We start from the raw sequence: 19,188 nt of genomic DNA on the forward strand, positions 1-19,188 counted from the left end.
CTCCTCCTGCTGTCCTGCTGTCGCGTCCTCTCATTGTTGTATTTTTGTTGTCTTCATCCTTGTAGGTCTGTGTTGGGGTGTTTGTCAGGACGCCCCCCAACAACCCCTCGACATCATGGACATCTTTTCCTCCACTTTCAGTTTGAACAAATATAGGCACTCAACTGCTGTCAGGCTCTGTTTTCCTCTACTGTAGTAATGTCCTCTGCTCTCTCTTCTCCCTATCAGTATACACTACCGGTCTCTCTGTTAAAACATTTTCCTCCTACCTGTTTTCTCTCCCAAGGACCTAACCGGTCTAAGCTCCAGGACATGCTGGCCAACCTGAGGGACCAAGAGGACATGAGTCCCAGAGAACCCTCCTCTTCCCCCCAGGCCCGCTCCAACGCACCCAGGCTCAACGAGCAGCACCAGGACAACCGCTCGGACGAAGGTACACACCTGTTTGTCTCTGTCCCTGGTGTCTCTGTCCCTGGTGTCTCTGTCCCTGGTGTCTCTGTCCCTGGTGTCTCTGTCCCGGGTGTCTCTCTCTGTCCCTGGTGTCTCTGTCCCGGGTGTCTCTCTCTGTCCCGGGTGTCTCTCTCTGTCCCGGGTGTCTCTCTCTGTCCCGGGTGTCTCTCTCTGTCCCGGGTGTCTGTCTCTGTCCCGGGTGTCTGTCTCTGTCCCCGGTGTCTGTCTCTGTCCCCGGTGTCTGTCTCTGTCCCCGGTGTCTGTCTCTGTCCCCGGTGTCTCTCTCTGTCCCCGGTGTCTGTCTCTGTCCCCGGTGTCTCTCTCTGTCCCCGGTGTCTGTCTCTGTCCCCGGTGTCTGTCTCTGTCCCCGGTGTCTGTCTCTGTCCCCGGTGTCTGTCTCTGTCCCCGGTGTCTGTCTCTGTCCCCGGTGTCTGTCTCTGTCCCCGGTGTCTGTCTCTGTCCCCGGTGTCTCTCTCTGTCCCCGGTGTCTCTCTCTGTCCCCGGTGTCTGTCTCTGTCCCCGGTGTCTGTCTCTCTCTCTCTCTCTGTCCCCGGTGTCTGTCTCTGTCCCCGGTGTCTCTCTCTGTCCCCGGTGTCTCTCTCTGTCCCCGGTGTCTCTCTGTCCCCGGTGTCTGTCTCTGTCCCCGGTGTCTGTCTCTGTCCCCGGTGTCTGTCTCTCTGTCCCCGGTGTCTGTCTCTCTGTCCCCGGTGTCTGTCTCTGTCCCCGGTGTCTGTCTCTCTGTCCCCGGTGTCTGTCTCTGTCCCCGGTGTCTGTCTCTCTGTCCCCGGTCTAATCACTCGGGTTTCAAAATTAAGAAAAGGTTCCTAAAGTTTCCTGGTTTTTCTGAATCTTCTCAGTTGTGTCTGCTTATTCCTCTCTGATTGAATCCCCGGTGTCTGTCTCTGTCCCGGGATTTCTGTGGGGGGAAACGGGAATCCTCTCTGGGATTTCTGTGGGGGGAAAGAGGGAATCCTCTAGCTGGTGATTTCTGTCTCTAGCTGGGATTTCTGTGGGAGGAAACGGGGAATCTCTAGCTCTGTGGGGGAAAGAGGGAATCCTCTAGCTGGGATTTCTGTGTCTAGCTGGGATTTCTGTGGGGGAAACCTCTAGGATTTCTGTGGGGGAAACGGGGAATTCTCTCTGGGATTTCTGTGGGGGGAAAAATCCTCTAGCTGGGATTTCTGTGGGGGAAAAGGAATCCTCTAGCTGGGATTTCTGTGGGGGAAACAGTCCTCTAGCTGGGATTTCTGTTCCTGCTGGGATTTCTGTGGGGGGAAACAGGGAATCTCTAGCTGGGATTTCTGTGGGGGGAAAGAGGGAATCCTCTAGCTGGGATTTCTGTGGGGGGAAACAGGGAATCCTCTAGCTGGGATTTCTGTGGGGGGAAAGAGGGAATCCTCTAGCTGGGATTTCTGTGGGGGGAAACAGGGAATCCTCTAGCTGGGATTTCTGTGGGGGGAAACAGGGAATCCTCTAGCTGGGATTTCTGTGGGGGTAAAGAGGGAATCCTCTAGCTGGGATTTCTGTGGGAGGAAACGGGGAATCCTCTAGCTGGGATTTCTGTGGGAGGGGGGAAATTTCTGTGGGAGGAAAGGGAATCCTCTAGCTGGGATTTCTGTGGGAGGAAACAGGGAATCCGCTAGCTGGGATTTCTGTGGGAGGAAACGGGGAATCCTCTAGCTGGGATTTCTGTGGGAGGGGGGAAAGCTGGGATTTCTGTGGGAGGGAATCCTCTAGCTGGGATTTCTGTGGGAGGAAACGGGGAATCCTCTAGCTGGGATTTCTGTGGGAGGAAAGGGGGAATCCTCTAGCTGGGATTTCTGTGGGAGGAAAGGGGGAATCCTCTAGCTGGGATTTCTGTGGGAGGAAAGAGGGAATCCTCTAGCTGGGATTTCTGTGGGGGAAATAAACCCAGGAAACTGTTTTTGGGATTGTTTTCAGAAGTTGGCATTTGCTGTTCTGTCCGTAATATTGTCAGTGTGTCATGTCTTCCTTCCAGGTAGTAACTGTGTGTTTCTCTTCCAGTGGAGGTGCTGACCTTCCCTCCTTCCTCAGGAACGTCCTTCATAATGCGTCCTGATGAGAACATGGAGGCTGAACTGGGACTTGGGGAGCTGGCCGGTCTTACCGTCGCCAACGAGGCTGATAGCTTGGCGTACGACGTAAGTAGCACCTCTTGAGTAGCCTTTGTACTAAAATACGATCACAACTTTCATTCCTGTTCCCAAGAACTCTTTAAGGATAACTGCCACAATGGCTTACCGTCCTGTAGCACTCACATCTGAAGGTACATGACTCGATTACTATGGTGGGAGATTATAGTATGAGTTTTTCAGTACTTCAATGGACCGTGAAGGACATCACATTCCCCCTTATGCACTTAATAAAGACGTGATGAATTGTATTCATGTATTGGAACTAGTGGATATATGGAGGCTTAAATATCAAGCTAGTTGTCTTGACTACTTTCTCGTTTCTCGCGGGCTCCAAATGTTTGATTGGGGACTAAAAGCGGCTCGTCCCGTAAAATAACAGGAATACACATTCCTCGTACAGATTGTCCCACGAGGACATTGGGGACTTGTTTAGAACCAGGACAGAACCATTTAGAACGGACTTTTTCAGAGAAAACATTGGTACAGCAGATCTCCTTATTGTATGGGACACTTTTAAATGTGCCTTCAGAGGCCCTGCAATTCAGTACTCATCTATAAAACAACTATTATTTAGGTCAGAAGAGCTCATATTAACAAGGAAAATGGAAAGACTAACAGAACAGTCAGATGGTAATAAACACTGTAACGTAAAGGCACAGATTAAGACTGACAGAACAGTCAGATGGTAATAAACACTATCGTAGAGGCACAGAATAAGACTGACAGAACAGTTAGATGGCAATAAAAACTATCGTAGAGGCACAGATTAAGACTAACAGAACAGTTAGATGGTAATAAACACTGTATCGTAAAGGCACAGATTAAGACTGACAGAACAGTTAGATGGTAATAAACACTGTATCGTAAAGGCACAGATTAAGACTAACAGAACAGTTAGATGGTAATAAACACTGTATCGTAAAGGCACAGATTAAGACTGACAGAACAGTTAGATGGTAATAAACACTGTAACGTAAAGGCACAGATTAAGACTGACAGAACAGTTAGATGGTAATAAACACTGTATCGTAAAGGCACAGATTAAGACTGACAGAACAGTTAGATGGTAATAAACACTGTATCGTAAAGGCACAGAATAAGACTGACAGAACAGTTAGATGGTAATAAACACTGTATCGTAAAGGCACAGAATAAGACTGACAGAACAGTTAGATGGTAATAAACACTGTATCGTAAAGGCACAGAATAAGTTAGAGGAAAAACAACAAGAAATGGAGGAACTTATTCAAGACAGATCGATTAGATTATAGATTATAAAACATATAGCAATCTGGATGGAATATGGGGAGAAATGCACCAATTCATTTTTCTAATATTCAGCATAGAAATGCTACCAAAAATAATTTACTGAAACTCGTTACAAATTTATTTTATATATATTTTTTATTTTATTTAACTAGGCAAGTCAGTTAAGAACAAATTCTTATTTTCAATGACGGCCTAGGAACAGTGGGTTAACTGGTCTAGGAACAGTGGGTTAACTGGTCTAGGAACAGTGGGTTAACTGGTCTAGGAACAGTGGGTTAACTGGTCTAGGAACAGTGGGATATCTGCTAAATGACTTAAATGTAAATGTAAATAACTGGTCTAGGAACAGTGGGTTAACTGGTCTAGGAACAGTGGGTTAACTGGCCTAGGAACAGTGGGTTAACTGGCCTAGGAACAGTGGGTTAACTGGCCTAGGAACAGTGGGTTAACTGGCCTAGGAACAGTGGGTTAACTGGCCTAGGAACAGTGGGTTAACTGGCCTAGGAACAGTGGGTTAACTGGCCTAGGAACAGTGGGTTAACTGGCCTAGGAACAGTGGGTTAACTGGCCTAGGAACAGTGGGTTAACTGGCCTAGGAACAGTGGGTTAACTGGCCTAGGAACAGTGGGTTAACTGGCATAGGAACAGTGGGTTAACTGGCCTAGGAACAGTGGGTTAACTGGCCTAGGAACAGTGGGTTAACTGGCCTAGGAACAGTGGGTTAACTGCCTGTTCAGGGGCAGAACGCTAGATCTGTACTTTGTCAGCTCGGGGGATACGATCTAGCAACCTAAAGTATTCAGACCCCTTCATTTTGTTACGTTACAGCCTAAAATGGATTCAGTACATTTTCCTCATCAATCTACACACAATACCTGATAATGACACAGTGAAAACAGGAGGGGCGGCAGGGTAGCCTAGTGGTTAGTGGACAGGGTAGCCTAGTGGGAGTGGACAGTGGGTTAACTGGCCTAGGGAACAGTGGGTTAACTAGCCTAGTGGTTGGAGGGGCAGGGTAGCCGAGTAGATCTGTAGTGGTTGTCAGCCTAGTGGGAGTGGAGGGCGGATAGCCTAGTGGTTAGAGTGGAGGGGCCAGGGTAAAGTATTCAGACCCCTAGTGGTTTCATTTGGTTAGAGTGGACAGCCTAAAATGGATTCAGTACAGTGGTTTCCTCAGTGGTCAATGGAGGGGCAATACCTGATAATGACAGGGTAGCCTAGTGGTTAGATGGAGGGGCGGCAGGGTAGCCTAGTGGTTAGAGTGGAAGGGTAGCCTAGTGGTTAGAGTGGAGGGGCGGCAGGGTAGCCTAGTGGTTAGGTGGAGGGGCGGCAGGGTAGCCTAGTGGTTAGAGTGGAGGGGCGGCAGGGTAGCCTAGTGGTTAGAGTGGAGGGGCGGCAGGGTAGCCTAGTGGTTAGAGTGGAGGGGCGGCAGGGTAGCCTAGTGGTTAGAGTGGAGGGGCGGCAGGGTAGCCTAGTGGTTAGAGTGGAGGGCGGCAGGGTAGCCTAGTGGTTAGAGGGGGGCGGCAGGGTAGCCTAGTGGTTAGAGTGGAGGGCGGCAGGGTAGCCTAGTGGTTAGAGTGGAGGGGCGGCAGGGTAGCCTAGTGGTTAGAGGAGGGCGGCAGGGTAGCCTAGTGGTTAGAGGGGAGGGGCGGCAGGTAGCCTAGTGGTTAGAGGGGAGGGGCGGCAGGTAGCCTAGTGGTTAGAGGGGAGGGGCGGCATGTAGCCTAGTGGTTAGAGGGGAGGGGCGGCAGGGTAGCCTAGTGGTTAGAGGGGAGGGCGGCAGGTAGCAGTGGTAGAGGGGGGGCGGCATGTAGCCTAGTGGTTAGAGGGGAGGGGCGGCAGGGTAGCCTAGTGGTTAGAGTAACCGGAGGGTAGCCTAGTGGTTAGAGTTCAAAGCCTAGTGGTTAGCTGGACAGGGTAGCCAAGTGGTTAGAGCGTTGGACTAGCCCCGGAACAGCCAGTTCAAAACCGAGGTACAAATCTGTCGTTCTGCCCCTGAACAGCCAGTTAACCCACTGTTCCTAGACCAGTTAACCCACTGTTCCTAGACCAGTTAACCCACTGTTCCTAGACCAGTTAACCCACTGTTCCTAGACCAGTTAACCCACTGTTCCTAGACCAGTTAACCCCACTGTTCCTAGACCAGTTAACCCACTGTTCCCAGGCCGTCATTGAAAATAAGAATGTGTTCTTAACTGACTTGCCTGGTTAAATAAAGGTAAAATTAAAAAAATAAAAATAAATTGGAGTCCACATGTGGTAAATTCAACTGATTGGACATAATTAGTAAAGGCATACACACGTCTATAGAAAGGTCCTACAGTTGACAGCATGTCAGAGTAAAAACCAAGTCATGAGGTCGAAGGAATTATCCGTAGAACTCAGAGACAGGATTGTGTCGAGGCACAGATCTGGGTGAAAGGAACAAAACATTACTGCAGCATTAAAGGTCCCCAAGAACACAGTGGCCTCCATCATTCTGCAGCATTGAAGGTCCCCAAGAACACAGTGGCCTCCATCATTCTGCAGCATTGAAGGTCCCCAAGAACACAGTGGCCTCCATCATTCTGCAGCATGGAAGGTCCCCAAGAACACAGTGCCTCCATCATTCTGAAATGGAAGAAGTTTGGAACCACCAAGACTCTTCCTAGAGCTGGCCGCACGTCCAAACTGAGCAATCGGGGAGAAAGGCCTCGGGGAGGTGACCAAGAACCTTACCTGACAGAGCTCCAGAGTTCCTCTGTTGAGATGTTTGTTCTTCTGGAAGGTTCTCCCATCTCTCACACAGTCAAGACAACGCAGGAGTGGCTTCGGGACAAATCTCTGAATGTCCTTGAGAGGCCCAGCCAGAGACTGGACTTGAACCTGAACTCTGACCTCTGGAGAGACCTGAAAATAGCTGTGCAGCGACGCTCCCCATCCAACCTGACAGAGCTTGAGAGGATCTGCAGAGAAGAATGGGGAGAAACTCCACAAATACAGGTGTGCCAAGCTCGCTGCCAAAGGTGCTCCAACAAAGTACTGAGCAAAATAATTATGTAAATGTCATATTAAATGTAATGCTTTTTTAATACATTTGCTAAAATTTCTTAAGCTGTTTTTTCTTTGTCATTTTGGGGTATCGTGTTTAGCTTGATCAGGATTTTAAAACGATATTTAGTTAATGTATTGTCCTTTGAAAGGCTGGTAACATCAACTCCATCATCCCAGACACCTTAGACCATTCGAGTTTGCATACTGCCCTTACCCACCTAAATAAGAGTGCTGTTCATTGACTATAGCTCAGCTCACCTCCCTCTGCAACTGGATCCTGGACTTCCTGACGGGCCGCCCCCCAGGTGGTAAGGGTAGGCAACAAAACATCCCCGCCACACTGACCCTCAACATGGGTGTGTGCGAATTCCCATCCTGTACTCCCCGTTCACCCACGACTCCAACACCCTCATCAAGTTTGCGGACAAAACGGCGGTGGTAGACGGCCTACAGGGAGGAGGTCAGTGACCTGGCAGTGTGACACCAGAACAACAACCTCTCCTTAACGTCAGTCAGACCAAGGAGCTGATCGTGGCCTACAGGAAACGGAAGGGCGAGCCACGCCCCCATAGTAGCGGAGTGGGTCGAGAGCTTCCTCGGTGTCCACATCATTCAGGACTTAAAATGGTCCACTCGGTCGTGAAGAAGGCGCTACTGCACCTCTTCCCCCTCCAGGAGGTTGAAGACAATCCTCAGTTCCAAAGCATCAAACCCATCTTGATTGGCTGCATCACCGCTTGGTACAGCAGCTGCACTGCCCTCGATTGGGTGGTGAGTCACTGGGGACGAGCCCCCTGCCGTCCAGGCCCTGTATAACAGGCGGTGTGAAAGGAAGGCCCGGACTCCAGCCATCTCTGCTTCCGCTGAGTATTGACATTACTGATGTCTGAGTATTGACGTTACTGATGTCCTGAGTATTGACATTACTGATGTCCTGAGTATTGACATTACTGATGTCCTGAGTATTGACGTTACTGATGTCCTGAGTATTGACGTTACTGATGTCCTGAGTATTGACGTTACTGAAGTCCTGAGTATTGACGTTACTGATGTCCTGAGTATTGACGTTACTGATGTCCTGAGTATTGACGTTACTGATGTCCTGAGTATTGACGTTACTGATGTCTGAGTATTGACGTTACTGATGTCTGAGTATTGGACGTTACTGATGTCTGAGTATGGACGTTACTGATGTCTGAGTATTGACGTTACTGATGTCTGAGTATTGACGTTACTGATGTCTGAGTAAGTCGCTCTGGATAAGAGCGTCTGCTAAATGACTTAAATGTAAATGTATTGACGTTACTGATGTCTGAGTATTGACATTACTGATGGACATTACTGATGTCTGAGTATTGACGTTACTGATGGACGTTACTGATGTCTGAGTATTGACGTTACTGATGTCTGATGTGAGTATTGTCGCTGATGGATATTAGAGGTCTGAGTATTGCTAAATGACTTAAATGTAAATGTATTGACATTACTGATGTCTGAGTATTGACATTACTGATGGACATTACTGATGTCTGAGTATTGACGTTACTGATGGACATTACTGAGGTCTGAGTATTGACGTTACTGATGTCTGAGTATTGACGTTACTGATGGACATTACTGATGTCTGAGTATTGACGTTACTGATGGACATTACTGAGGTCTGAGTATTGACGTTACTGATGGACATTACTGATGTCTGAGTATGGACATTACTGAGGTCTGAGTATGGACATTACTGAGGTCTGTATATGGACATTACTGAGGTCTGAGTATTGACGTTACTGATGGACATTACTGAGGTCTGAGTATGGACATTACTGAGGTCTGAGTATGGACATTACTGAGGTCTGAGTATGGACATTACTGATGTCTGAGTATGGACATTACTGATGTCCTGAGTATGGACGTTACTGATGTCCTGAGTATTGACGTTACTGATGTCCTGAGTATTGACGTTACTGATGTCCTGAGTATTGACGTTACTGATGTCCTGAGTATTGACGTTACTGAGGTCCTGAGTATTGACGTTACTGAGGTCTGAGTATTGACGTTACTGAGGTCTGAGTATTGACATTACTGAGGTCTGAGTATTGACATTACTGAGGTCTGAGTATTGACATTACTGAGGTCTGAGTATTGACGTTACTGAGGTCTGAGTATTGACGTTACTGAGGTCTGAGTATTGACGTTACTGAGGTCTGAGTATTGACGTTACTGAGGTCTGAGTATTGACGTTACTGAGGTCTGAGTATTGACGTTACTGAGGTCTGAGTATGGCGTTACTGAGGTCTGAGTATGGACGTTACTGATGTCTGAGTATGGACGTTACTGAGGTCTGAGTATGGACGTTACTGAGGTCTGAGTATGGACGTTACTGAGGTCTGAGTATGGACGTTACTGAGGTCTGAGTATGGACGTTACTGATGTCCTGAGTATGGACGTTACTGATGTCCTGAGTATGGACGTTACTGATGTCCTGAGTATGGACGTTACTGATGTCCTGAGTATGGACGTTACTGATGTCCTGAGTATGGACGTTACTGATGTCCTGAGTATGGACGTTACTGATGTCCTGAGTATGGACGTTACTGATGTCCTGAGTATGGACGTTACTGATGTCCTGAGTATGGACGTTACTGATGTCCTGAGTATGGACGTTACTGATGTCCTGAGTATGGACGTTACTGATGTCCTGAGTATGGACGTTACTGATGGACATTACTGATGTCCTGAGTATGGACGTTACTGATGGACATTACTGATGTCTGAGTATGGACGTTACTGATGGACATTACTGATGTCTGAGTATGGACGTTACTGATGGACTGATGTCCTGAGTATGACGTTACTGATGTCCTGAGTATTGACGTTACTGAGGTCTCAGCAGCACTTGAATACTGCACACTAAATGCATTAACAAGAGATGAAAATGATTGCTGTTGACTTCCACACTTTATCTACCCATAATCTACGGCATCCCCCCCCTCCTCAGATGTCCAACAACAAGGATGCCCTGAGGAGGACGTGGAACCCCAAGTTGACCCTGCGGAGCCACTTTGACGGGGTCCGAGGTCTGGCCTTCCATCCCGTAGAACCGGTTCTAGTGACCGCCTCAGAGGACCACACGCTGAAGATGTGGAACCTGCAGAAGACTGCCCCCGCCAAGAAGTAAGACTGACCTATAACTCTCTGTGTCTACTTCACTAAAGTAGAGACTTAGACTAGAGACATTCCCCCGCCGAGAAGTAAGACTGACCTATAACTCTGTGTCTACTTCACTAAAGTAGAGACTTAGACTAGAGACATTCCCCCGCCGAGAAGTAAGACTGACCTATAACTCTGTGTCTACTTCACTAAAGTAGAGACTTAGACTAGAGACATTCCTTTCACCAGGTTTTGGAGTCCAATTGGGGAGAATTGGAATTTCAATTTACTTCCTGAATGTAATAAATCAAATGGAAACTGACTCGATGTCTTGCTCAAAAATGTATTTGACCTTTTCATACAGTCCAGATGGTCTGCAAAGTTCACAGGTCACCATTTGTCTCCGTCTTCATCTCCAGGAATGCCTCTGTAGATGTGGAACCCATGTACACGTTCAGGGCCCACCAGGGTCCAGTGCTGTGTGTTGTGATGAGCAGTACAGGAGAGCAGTGTTTCAGTGGAGGGCTGGACGGCACCATTCAGAGCTGGAACACACCGAACCCTAACCTAGACCCATACGATTCTTACAGTAAGAACAGAGGCCTGGCTGCCTGTATATCTCTCTCTCTCTGTCTCTCTCTGTCTCTCTCTGGCTCCCCTGTGTCTCTCTCTCTGGCTCCCCTGTGTCTCTCTCTCTGGCTCCCCTGTGTCTCTCTCTCTGGCTCCCCTGTGTCTCTCTCTCTGGCTCCCCTGTGTCTCTCTCTCTGGCTCCCCTGTGTCTCTCTCTCTGGGCTCCCCTGTCTCTCTCGGGCTCCCCTGTCTCCCTCTCTCTCTCTCTCTCTCAGGTGGGCTCTCTCTCGCAGGTTGCTCTCTGGCGGTTTCTCTCTTCTTCCCTTTTGTAAAAATCTGTGTAGCTTCCTGGACCCATAGCTTCCTGTAGCATGTTTCCATTGTTTCGAATAGTCTATACGTTGAGCCTGAAACAGGATACTTGTTATTTGGCCATTGGCCCGATTTTACTGCAAGGTATTCTAATTAGTCAGCCACAGGCTAGGGTTGGGGGTTATAAAGACATCATGTCCCTTTGTTCTGTGGAGAAACACTGAGGACAGGGAAGAATAATCATCTACTTCTCAGCATAGCATCTTTGATTTGTTCTCTTTGAATAAACCTATTTTTCTCCACCTGATTTTCTTTTGGGGGTCTGTGATATTGATGAGTAACATCAACTGCTAACACTTTGTCTCTCTCTCAACATGTGTAATAGAGCCATCTGTCCTGCGTGGGGCGCTGTGCGGTCATACTGACTCGGTGTGGGGTCTGGTGTACAGTGGTGTTCATCGGAGACTCCTGTCTTGCTCTGGAGACGGCACCGTCAAACTGTGGGACGCCTCCGATACCAAGCCTGCCCTGGTCACCTTCCAAAATAAAGGTACACGCAGACAGGCTCTGGGACGCCTCCAACACCAACCCAGCACTGGCACACTGTCATTTTTTCCCCTTCCCCCTGTTAATTTTCTGTATTTTGGAATTCATATTAAATCTCTTGGAACTACCCATCCCGGATCCGGGAGAATTGTCATCAACAGAGGTTTCTAAATAAGACTCCCTTCCTGATTGGATTGTTCTCAGGCTTCTAAATAAGAGTCCCTTCCTGATTGGATTGTTCTCAGGCTTCTAAATAAGAGTCCCTTCCTGATTGGATTGTTCTCAGGCTTCTAAATAAGAGTCCCTTCCTGATTGGATTGTTCTCAGGCTTCTAAATAAGAGTCCCTTCCTGATTGGATTGTTCTCAGGCTTCTAAATAAGAGTCCCTTCCTGATTGGATTGTTCTCAGGCTTCTAAATAAGAGTCCCTTCCTGATTGGATTGTTCTCAGGCTTTCACCTGCAATATCAGTTCTGTTATACTCACAGACAATATTATTACAGTTTTGGAAACTTTAGAGTGTTTTCTATCCTAAGCTGTCAATTATATGCATGTTCTAGCATCTGGTCCTGAGAAATAGCCCGTTTTACTTTGGGAATGTTATTTTTTCCAAAAGTGAAAATAGTGCCCCTTAGTTTCAAGAGGTTAACATGGCCTTTGCACTTCATGAATTGTGTTTGTGTGTTCATGATATAAAACTTCTGCGGTGAAATTGACTGATATGGTTGAGTGACTTTTTTAAACGGAATAGTAAGTTAATGTGATGAGTAAAAGGATGTGGTGTTTTAACCCAGAGAATGGCGTGCGTTTGTCTTGCTTCCTGCTTCCTGCTTCAGAATTTGGCGTGCCGTCCTCAGTGGACCTGCTCTGCAGTGACCCCGCCCACATGGTGACATCGTTCACCAGTGGTCGGATTGGCCTGTTCAACATGGAGACACAGCAACTAGTGCTCAGCCTGGAGTCTGCTGCAGATACAGGTAGGTCTGGAGGGAGGAGGGGGAGCAGGAAGAGGGGTGGGAGGGATGTTCAGATTGGCCTGTTAAACAAGGAAGCAATCTCTCCTCTCTCCAGGTACCCGCTGTCAGATCAACAAGGTGCTGAGTCACCCCACCCTACCCATCACCATCACCGCTGAAGAGGATAGACACATCAAGTTCTTCGACAACAACACAGGTTACACAACCATTTTGTTGGTCTACATACAAACGTGTCCTCCGCACAGAACTAAGTAGGATCTCAGTGGTCCTCCATCAGTCCTCTGGCAGTCGTCCAGTTTTTACTCCTCTTGATCCAGTGTGGTTTAACACATCAGTTTGTTTTTAAAAATAGAGTGAGTACACTTAAACTGATGCATTCACAGAAAGCAGAAACGTGTATATAAATGTGTGCATTTTATTTTATATATATATATATATATATATATATAAAATGAACACGTTGTCAATTTGAACTCTTCAGGAAAGCTGATTCACTCAATGGTGGCCCACCTGGATGCTGTTACCAGTCTAGCTGTAGACCCCAATGGTCTCTATCTGATGTCTGGCAGTAAGTAGTGAACAACTCTCAATAACGATTTCTAATATTCTTAGCTAGATATATTTTATTACTGCGTGCAATGGTAGGAGAGTCCCTTATGAGCATATGACAGACCTTATGAAACAGTAGGGGGCCTAGAGCTGAGCCCTGGGGGACACCAGAGCTGTATATTTTATTAAACAGTAGGGCGCCTAGAGCTTAGCCCTGGGGGACACCAGAGCTGTTTACTTTATTAAACAGGAGAAGTCCTAGAGCTGAGCCCTGGGGGACACCAGAGCTGTATACTTTATTAAACAGGAGAGGGCCTAGAACTTTATGTAAACTGCCTTGGCGCCCAACTACTGTTCACCTTCCTCTCCCCTCCCTCAGGTCATGACTGTTCTATTCGTCTGTGGAACCTGGAGACTAAGACGTGTATCCAGGAGTTTACAGCTCACAGGAAGAAGAATGATGAGTCTATCCATGACGTGGCCTTCCACCCCTCTAAGGCCTACATCGCCTCCGCCGGGGCAGACGCTCTTGCCAAGGTGTTCGTATGACGAGGACCAGTCAGCCCACCGACACGGCCTCCCAGCACCAGGGATCAATAGAGACACAGGAGGGGCGGGACCTTAAGAAACGAGCGTGTGAGCTTCCACGCAGACTTCCCCTCATATATCACCTCTCACACTACTGGTTCCCTGTTTTGACTGGTGGATGATGCAGCCAATAGCCACTTCTAAGCCCCAGACTAGGCCCGCCTCCAGAGGGATAGGGCCAGGGCTGTGGTTGGCTCAGAGGTCTGTTGTGGGAACTGCGATTGGGCACAAGGCTTTCTCATCCCTGTGCAATCCAGGCAGGCCCCTGGCCACAAAGACCCTCTTTCTCGAATCTGGGGCCAATGAACACCCACACAGACTGAAACTATTGTCTTCAGACTAACCTTATGGTCTGTCTTCCCTTCACAGCTAGCAAGGGTGTTGAAGACAGACAGACAGGTGTTTTATAGTGTAGACTCACTAGAGAGGTTGAGCACCATGCCCTACCCCCTCATGTTGTCATGCCCATTTCCCCGAACCCCAAGCCCCCCATTTCCCCAATCTCTAGGCCCAGACCTCTCCCTTCAGATCAGGCCGTCTGCTCCCTGGTCCCTCCTTTTCCTCCAAGTCACTTTCAGTGTTGTGTTGGAGATGCTGGCTGGCTGTCTTAGATGAAAGCATCTCGCTTTTCCCCTCTGTCTCCCCGGGCTTGACTCTGTCCCCCCGGGCTTGACTCCGTCTCCCCGGGCTGACTCTGTCTCCCCCCGGGCTGACTCTGTCTCCCCCCGGGCTGACTCTGTCTCTGCCCACCCACCAGCCAGCCAGTTTCTCTCTCTGCTTTCCTTTTAAAAATACTTATTAAAAAATGTGCCTTTGCTTTAAAAAAAAGTCTTGAAACAAAAGTTATTTTACAGAGCATCTGTTTTTGCGGGGGGCAGACAGCGTTGATAGGGAAAGGTTGTCACGATGGTGTCCATTTTAACAAAAATATTGGATGTAGAATTACAAATACGTATAATAAACAAAATATATATTAAGTCTTAAAACTGACTGAGTTTGAGTGCTCTTTTTTTAAATATATATATAAAAAGCATGGGTGAAAAGAAGCCTTGGCCCCAGATCAGTTTGTCCTGTCTTGCCATTGACCATATAAGAGTTGAAAAGAAATGCACTAACAGGTTTGGGACCAGGGTAGAAGGGAATCCGCCAAACAGACGATCAAGTTAATATTTCCTATTTGTTCGAAGAATTCCTTGTTATAAAACTGTACAACAACATGTTTCCCAAAGTAAACCATCTGTTTCTACAATAGGAGTTTTAAGTATGTTGGTCCATCTTTACAATGCCAGCCACTGAGTTTGGCCTGCGGCGTGCTCAGTGGACACTGAGTTTGGCCTGCGGCGTGCTCAGTGGACACTGAGTTTGGCCTGCTGCGTGCTCAGTGGACACTGAGTTTGGCCTGCTGCGTGCTCAGTGGACACTGAGTTTGGCCTGCTGCGTGCTCAGTGGACACTGAGTTTGGCCTGCGGCGTGCTCAGTGGACACTGAGTTTGGCCTGCGGCGTGCTCAGTGGACACTGAGTTTGGCCTGCTGCGTGCTCAGTGGACACTGAGTTTGGCCTGCTGCGTGCTCAGTGGACACTGAGTTTGGCCTGCTGCGTGCTCAGTGGACACTGAGTTTGGCCTGCTGCGTGCTCAGTGGACACTGAGTTTGGCCTGCTGCGTGCTCAGTGGACACTGAGTTTGGCCTGCTGCGTGCTCAGTGGACACTGAGTTTGGCCTGCTGCGTGCTCAGTGGACACTGAGTTTGGCCTGCTGCGTGCTCAGTGGACACTGAGTTTGGCCTGCTGCGTGCTCAGTGGACACTGAGTTTGGCCTGCGGCGTGCTCAGTGGACACTGAGTTTGGCCTGCGGCGTGCTCAGTGGACACTGAGTTTGGCCTGCGGCGTGCTCAGTGGACACTGAGTTTGGCCTGCGGCGTGCTCAGTGGACACTGAGTTTGGCCTGCGGCGTGCTCAGTGGACACTGAGTTTGGCCTGCTGCGTGCTCAGTGGACACTGAGTTTGGCCTGCTGCGTGCTCAGTGGACACTGAGTTTGGCCTGCTGCGTGCTCAGTGGACACTGAGTTTGGCCTGCTGCGTGCTCAGTGGACACTGAGTTTGGCCTGCTGCGTGCTCAGTGGACACTGAGTTTGGCCTGCTGCGTGCTCAGTGGACACTGAGTTTGGCCTGCTGCGTGCTCAGTGGACACTGAGTTTGGCCTGCTGCGTGCTCAGTGGACACTGAGTTTGGCCTGCTGCGTGCTCAGTGGACACTGAGTTTGGCCTGCTGCGTGCTCAGTGGACACTGAGTTTGGCCTGCTGCGTGCTCAGTGGACACTGAGTTTGGCCTGCTGCGTGCTCAGTGGACACTGAGTTTGGCCTGCTGCGTGCTCAGTGGACACTGAGTTTGGCCTGCTGCGTGCTCAGTGGACACTGAGTTTGGCCTGCTGCGTGCTCAGTGGACACTGAGTTTGGCCTGCTGCGTGCTCAGTGGACACTGAGTTTGGCCTGCTGCGTGCTCAGTGGACACTGAGTTTGGCCTGCGGCGTGCTCAGTGGACACTGAGTTTGGCCTGCGGCGTGCTCAGTGGACACTGAGTTTGGCCTGCGGCGTGCTCAGTGGACACTGAGTTTGGCCTGCGGCGTGCTCAGTGGACACTGAGTTTGGCCTGCGGCGTGCTCAGTGGACACTGAGTTTGGCCTGCGGCGTGCTCAGTGGACACTGAGTTTGGCCTGCGGCGTGCTCAGTGGACACTGAGTTTGGCCTGCGGCGTGCTCAGTGGACACTGAGTGTGAAACGTCTCCGAGTAGGGTAAGCATCCCAAATGGCACCCTATTCCCTATATAGTGCACTCATTTTAGGGTCCATAGGTTCCTGGTCTAAACTAGTGCACTATAGGGAATAGGGTGCCATGGTCCTTCTGTAGCTCAGTTGGTAGAGCATGGCGCTTGTAACGCCAGGGTAGTGGGTTCGATCCCCGGGACCACCCATACGTAGAATATATGCACACATGACTGTAAGTCGCTTTGGATAAAAGCGTCTGCTAAATGGCATATATTATATTATTATTATTATTTTGGATGCTATCCCAGAGAGCTGTAATACAATACAATATGTTATGTTCATACAAAAAGCAACCAATTGTTTTTGTTCCACAAATCCATCAAAAGTATCCATGTAACTGATGAGCTATTTTCTCAGACCGTAACGGTCGCTGGTTTGCATATGAAAGTCTGTTCTCATTAAAACTGCTGTAAAATATTTGGTTTCTGTCCATGATTTTGAGAGGGAGAAATTTCACAACCTGTGAATTGAGAGAGCCGGAGGAGGGGAGAGGATGTTTTGATTCTCTCTGATTTTTACAACATTTTCGTTGTAGAGAAATGTAATGATTTTTCCTCCTGTCTCCTCTATTTCCTGTCACTTTCCCCAAACTCTTGTTTTGGAGATCCTGTTTGGAGGATGTTCTTGTTCCCTCATGATTGGGGCTCCCGAGTGTCGCAGCATCGAGGAGTCACTACAGACACCCTGGTTCAGAATCCAGGCTGTACCACAACCCGGCCGTGAGTGGGAGTCCCATAGGGCGGCGCACCATTGGCCCAGCGTCGCCCGGGTTTGGCCCGGTGTAGGCCGTCACTGTAAATAAGAATTTGTTCTTAACTGACTTGCCTAGTTAAAAAAATGATTCCCAGAATCTTCCAACTGTGTTAACTTGGGAATTTTGCAGTTTTTTCTCTTAGTTGTGTGTGTTGTAGGTAATGTTTGGTATAGAACAGGAAGGATGGTATAGAGACAGACCAGTCAGTCCCATGACAAAACTGATACGCTACTAGAATCTAATATCGCTGCACAATATATACAGATTTGAAGTTTTTGCATATGATTACTCTGATAACAAGTACCTCTCTTCTGTCACTGAATAATATCACAACAAGATTTTCTTTTAGATTTATTATAATTTTTATTAAAAATCGCATTTAAAATATTGATCAAATATGTATTGGAAAATGACAAGGCTGTTTAATATTCATATGTACAAACAGGATAAAAAATAAAAACAGGGAGATTATATAAATACTCAGAACAAACCAATATCAGCCATGTGAACTAGAAGGAAGCACATTATATTGGAAGAATAGAGGGAGGAGAGTAGAACTGGGCTTGTGTTCATTAGTCACCCAATGGATGAAAATGGACTGAAACAGGGAGGGACTACTTGAATCTGTCCAATAAGAAACTCATTTTCATTTTTTCCCTTGTTAAATGTTTTTGCTACGATGTGCACTAATGAATACGACCCTGGTTTAGTTTGTGAGGAACAATGTTAAGGTTAAAAGTATTAGTTTGATCTATTTTATAGGTACAGTATCAGAGCTGGTAGAAAACTACAACTTCCTCTTCAAGCGTTTCTTTCATTTGACCATGTGTTAATTTGATCATGTGTTAATTTGACCATGTGTTCATTTGATGTAAATAAAGAGTGAACTGTTCATTTGTTTTGATTAAAAGACAGTTAGGAGCCAGTTAGAGTTCCCAAGTAAGACATGTTTTCTAATTTGAAATGCGAAAAGCTGCTAAAGATGTTACCTGCAGGTTTAAAACTGTGCTAGTTAGCCGCTAACATGCTAAGTCAGAAGTATGGCCCCTTCATGTTTAAACCTGTGCTTGTTAGCTGCTAACATGCTAAATCAGAAGTATGGGTCCTTCAGGTTTAAACATGTGCTTGTTAGCCGCTAACATGCTAAGTCAGAAGTATGGCCCCTTCAGGTTTATAGCTGCACTTGTTAGCCGATAACATGCTAAGTCAGAAGTATGGGTCTTTCAGGTTTAAACCTGTGCTTGTTAGCCGCTAACATGCTAAGTCAGAAGTATGGCCCCTTTAGGTTTATAGCTGCACTTGTTAGCCGCTAACATGCTAAATCAGAAGTATGGGTCCTTCAGGTTTATACCTGCACTTGTTAGCCGCTAACATGCTAAGTCAGAAGTATGGGTCTTTCAGGTTTAAACCCGTGCTTGTTAGCCGCTAACATGCTAAATCAGAAGTATGGTTCTTTCAGGTTAAAACCTGTTCTTGTTAGCTGCTAACATGCTAAATCAGAAGTATGGGTCTTTCAGGTTTAAACCTGTTCTTGTTAGCTGCTAACATGCTAAATCAGAAGTATGGTTCTTTCAGGTTAAAACCTGTTCTTGTTAGCTGCTAACATGCTAAATCAGAAGTATGGGTCTTTCAGGTTTAAACCTGTTCTTGTTAGCTGCTAACATGCTAAGTCAGAAGTATGGGTCTTTCAGGTTAAAACCTGTTCTTGTTAGCTGCTAACATGCTAAGTCAGAAGTATGGGTCTTTCAGGTTAAAACCTGTTCTTGTTAGCTGCTAACATGCTAAGTCAGAAGTATGGGTCTTTCAGGTTAAAACCTGTTCTTGTTAGCTGCTAACATGCTAAATCAGAAGTATGGCCCCTTCAGTTTTTGTGGATTGAGTGTTATATGGCTTTCACTTCCAAAGTTATCAGTCAGCATGTATCAATAACATCCAATCATGACTACAAAACCCAAAGAAAGAACACCAACATGAATTGTCAATCTTGGCACAACATTTTTTTTTTTTTTTAACAGTTT

General features: G+C 47.5%; 1 protein-coding gene across 1 annotated transcript in view; it reads left to right on the forward strand.

Moving 5' to 3' along the window:
• The window catches only part of LOC124048043 (striatin-like), a 153,969-nt gene extending 137,396 nt beyond the window's left edge, over positions 1–16,573 (forward strand). Inside the window, exons 9-17 of the mRNA XM_046368421.1 lie at positions 287–433; positions 2,476–2,612; positions 9,901–10,076; positions 10,472–10,641; positions 11,320–11,484; positions 12,316–12,456; positions 12,551–12,652; positions 12,938–13,024; positions 13,385–16,573. Of these exons, the coding sequence (XP_046224377.1) occupies positions 287–433; positions 2,476–2,612; positions 9,901–10,076; positions 10,472–10,641; positions 11,320–11,484; positions 12,316–12,456; positions 12,551–12,652; positions 12,938–13,024; positions 13,385–13,554 (1,295 nt within the window). The 3' untranslated portion in view covers positions 13,555–16,573. The remainder of the gene's footprint in view (positions 1–286; positions 434–2,475; positions 2,613–9,900; positions 10,077–10,471; positions 10,642–11,319; positions 11,485–12,315; positions 12,457–12,550; positions 12,653–12,937; positions 13,025–13,384) is intronic.
• The last annotated feature ends 2,615 nt before the right edge of the window (positions 16,574–19,188 follow it).

The sequence above is a fragment of the Oncorhynchus gorbuscha genome, linkage group LG11 (genome assembly GCF_021184085.1).
Source record: "Oncorhynchus gorbuscha isolate QuinsamMale2020 ecotype Even-year linkage group LG11, OgorEven_v1.0, whole genome shotgun sequence".
NCBI lineage: Eukaryota > Metazoa > Chordata > Actinopteri > Salmoniformes > Salmonidae > Oncorhynchus > Oncorhynchus gorbuscha.